The 2,367-nt window shown below is 34.2% G+C and overlaps 1 protein-coding gene across 7 annotated transcripts in view; it reads right to left on the reverse strand.

Moving 5' to 3' along the window:
- CACNA2D1 (calcium voltage-gated channel auxiliary subunit alpha2delta 1) overlaps positions 1-2,367 on the reverse strand; it is an 859,989-nt gene that overhangs the window by 235,437 nt on the left and 622,185 nt on the right. For all 7 annotated transcript variants that reach the window (XM_019509506.1, XM_019509501.1, XM_019509505.1 and 4 more), the window contains exon 10: positions 925-1,024. In XM_019509506.1, the coding sequence (XP_019365051.1) occupies positions 925-1,024 (100 nt within the window). The remainder of the gene's footprint in view (positions 1-924; positions 1,025-2,367) is intronic.

The following is a 2,367-nucleotide window of genomic DNA, read 5'->3' on the forward strand; positions in this document are numbered from 1 at the left end:
ATGCAGTGTGCCTAATGAATACACATAATGCCCATTTGATGTAAGGGTATAAATGGCATAAATATTTTCTCTTTTTTCTAAATATTTTTTCTTTTATTCTCCATGCCATTCCTTATGCATCCTAATATATTCTGCTTGTCTGAATGCTGCTGCACAATGGGCAGAGGTCTTGACTGAGCTTTCCAAAATGACCCAAGTCCTTTTCCTGAATGGATGTAATTAGTGTAATATACAAATAATTCCAATTACGTTCAGTCCAAAGTGTATTAATTTTGTATTTACAAACTCTTTATTTCTTCTTCTGACCAGCTGTCTATTCACTTTGCATGATTAGGTCTCAGTGTAGCCTTCTCCAGTCTCAAATATGACATTATTTTAGTTAAAGCAAATACTGACACCTCACTATTCACCCCTTTTCCAGACCAATAACTAATTAACTTCATGTAACTATACACCAACAGGCAGTTTGGCCCATTATGTGCGAGTGTACATGACTACACTATGTGAAGGGCAGTGAAGAAGCAATCCTCTTATTCTTGTATTAGTGTTCTATCTCCAATGAGACTCTCTCATATATTGCACTATAAAGGCTGCTAATTACCAATGATCTCAGTGGAATCAGCATTTACAGAAGAAAAAAATAATTTTTAATAAAGACCAAGAAATTATTACAGGGTAAATAACTTAGTTTAGACCACGGTAAATTAATGGTGCTGTGATTGCAACCAACTCCTAATTTCAAATCCATGTATATGAATGCTGCAGTGTTTTTCATTTATTTAATTATGTTTGTACAATATAAAACACTTTATATCAGATTTGGCAGTTTGGTACTGCTGTGGGTCCATGCCTAAGATACCGTTCAGTCTCCAATATGTTGCAGGGAGCCTGCCAGTGCCAGTTATTGAAAGAATTGATACTCACTGAAACTACATTCACAAAGTCATCATCAGATAAAGTTTCTAGCATCTCAATGACGGAGGTTCGGATCAGTTTCAGTGTCAGTCCGCTAACACTTCCACTCCTGTATAGCAGACAACCACAAAAACAAATATCAGATTTAATTAATTTGATTAAACACACTGAAAATATACAAAGGAACTTGATCATATAAACCTGTAAACCTGTTGATTTATATAAACCTATAAATCCCATATTTTGTGCTTTTATATTGAAGATTACTCTTGAAATACTTACTCAGGCCCAGATCTTACTACTCTGTAATAGCAGCAATTGTTACTAAAAGAAAATGTTCCAAACATAGAACCCAATGCCGTAACTTTGTGGCTCAGAAGGAACCTTTTTAGCACAAGAGTCCTACTGATTGAACTGATTTCTCATTTTCATTTCATCTTTGCTTTAAGAGTTTAATCACATTCAAGTTATGTGTTCCTTAAATATTCTTCTACTCTCTGGCATTCATTTAGTGCTTTAAATTTTCAGGGATCTAAAAGGGCACCTTGTTTGCTTTAGGGCAAAGCTCAAATTGGGGGGAATTGCAAATGCTGTTTAAACACACTTCTGATATAGAAGTATTTGGCTGAGTTTAAAAGCATCCAGTGCAATCTCTCCCACTGAGTGCAAAAACCAATGAATAGATTTTTATTTTTTTCCAGTACAAAGCAATCTGTGAGATGCATCAAGCTCAACGGGTCTCTTAGCCCCTTGACATTAGCTTAACAAAGGATGTCTTGACATGAGCACAGAGAGATATATTTTTTTAAGAATTCCTTCCTTTAGGCTTCATACTGTGTGGAATAAATTGTAGTAAAATACCAAACAGGCATTGATTTAGACTATACAATGGGGAATGGGGAATGTAAATCTGTCGTGCCATTTTTACACCTGTATTCATTAAAATCACTGTAAACAGCTCAATTTGAATAACTGACCAGTACAGAAAAATACACAAAGCTATATATTCTAAAATATGCCTGTTTTGCTTAAATGTCAACTCCTTTGGTCTTTTAATTTGCCTCTGCAGTCAAAGACTGGTCTAAAATAACTAGACTATATTTTTACATTGAAATATCTATTTTGACAGATTAAGAATGAACATATTGTCAACTTTCACGAGGGTAGACTGAAAGCTTTTTAGTAGCACAGAGATCATAAAGAGCTGGAATACGTTACAAAACTACATAAGCCCTCCTCCCTCATTATGACAAATCCAGTTCCTTTCAGTCATTTCTTTGCTGTTTTACAACACAGATATTCACCTATGAAATATTAAACTGTTTGCTTAAGCGATTGACACTTTGAAATTATAATAATATCAAATTGATTAAAAAACACATAAAATTGAAAACATTTTTTTGCCACCAATTCATGCGTCTTTCAAGATGGGCTTTTTTTTCGTTTCTAAAT

This window comes from Gavialis gangeticus, unplaced genomic scaffold (assembly GCF_001723915.1).
Source record: "Gavialis gangeticus isolate Ggan-Ray unplaced genomic scaffold, GavGan_comp1, whole genome shotgun sequence".
NCBI lineage: Eukaryota > Metazoa > Chordata > Crocodylia > Gavialidae > Gavialis > Gavialis gangeticus.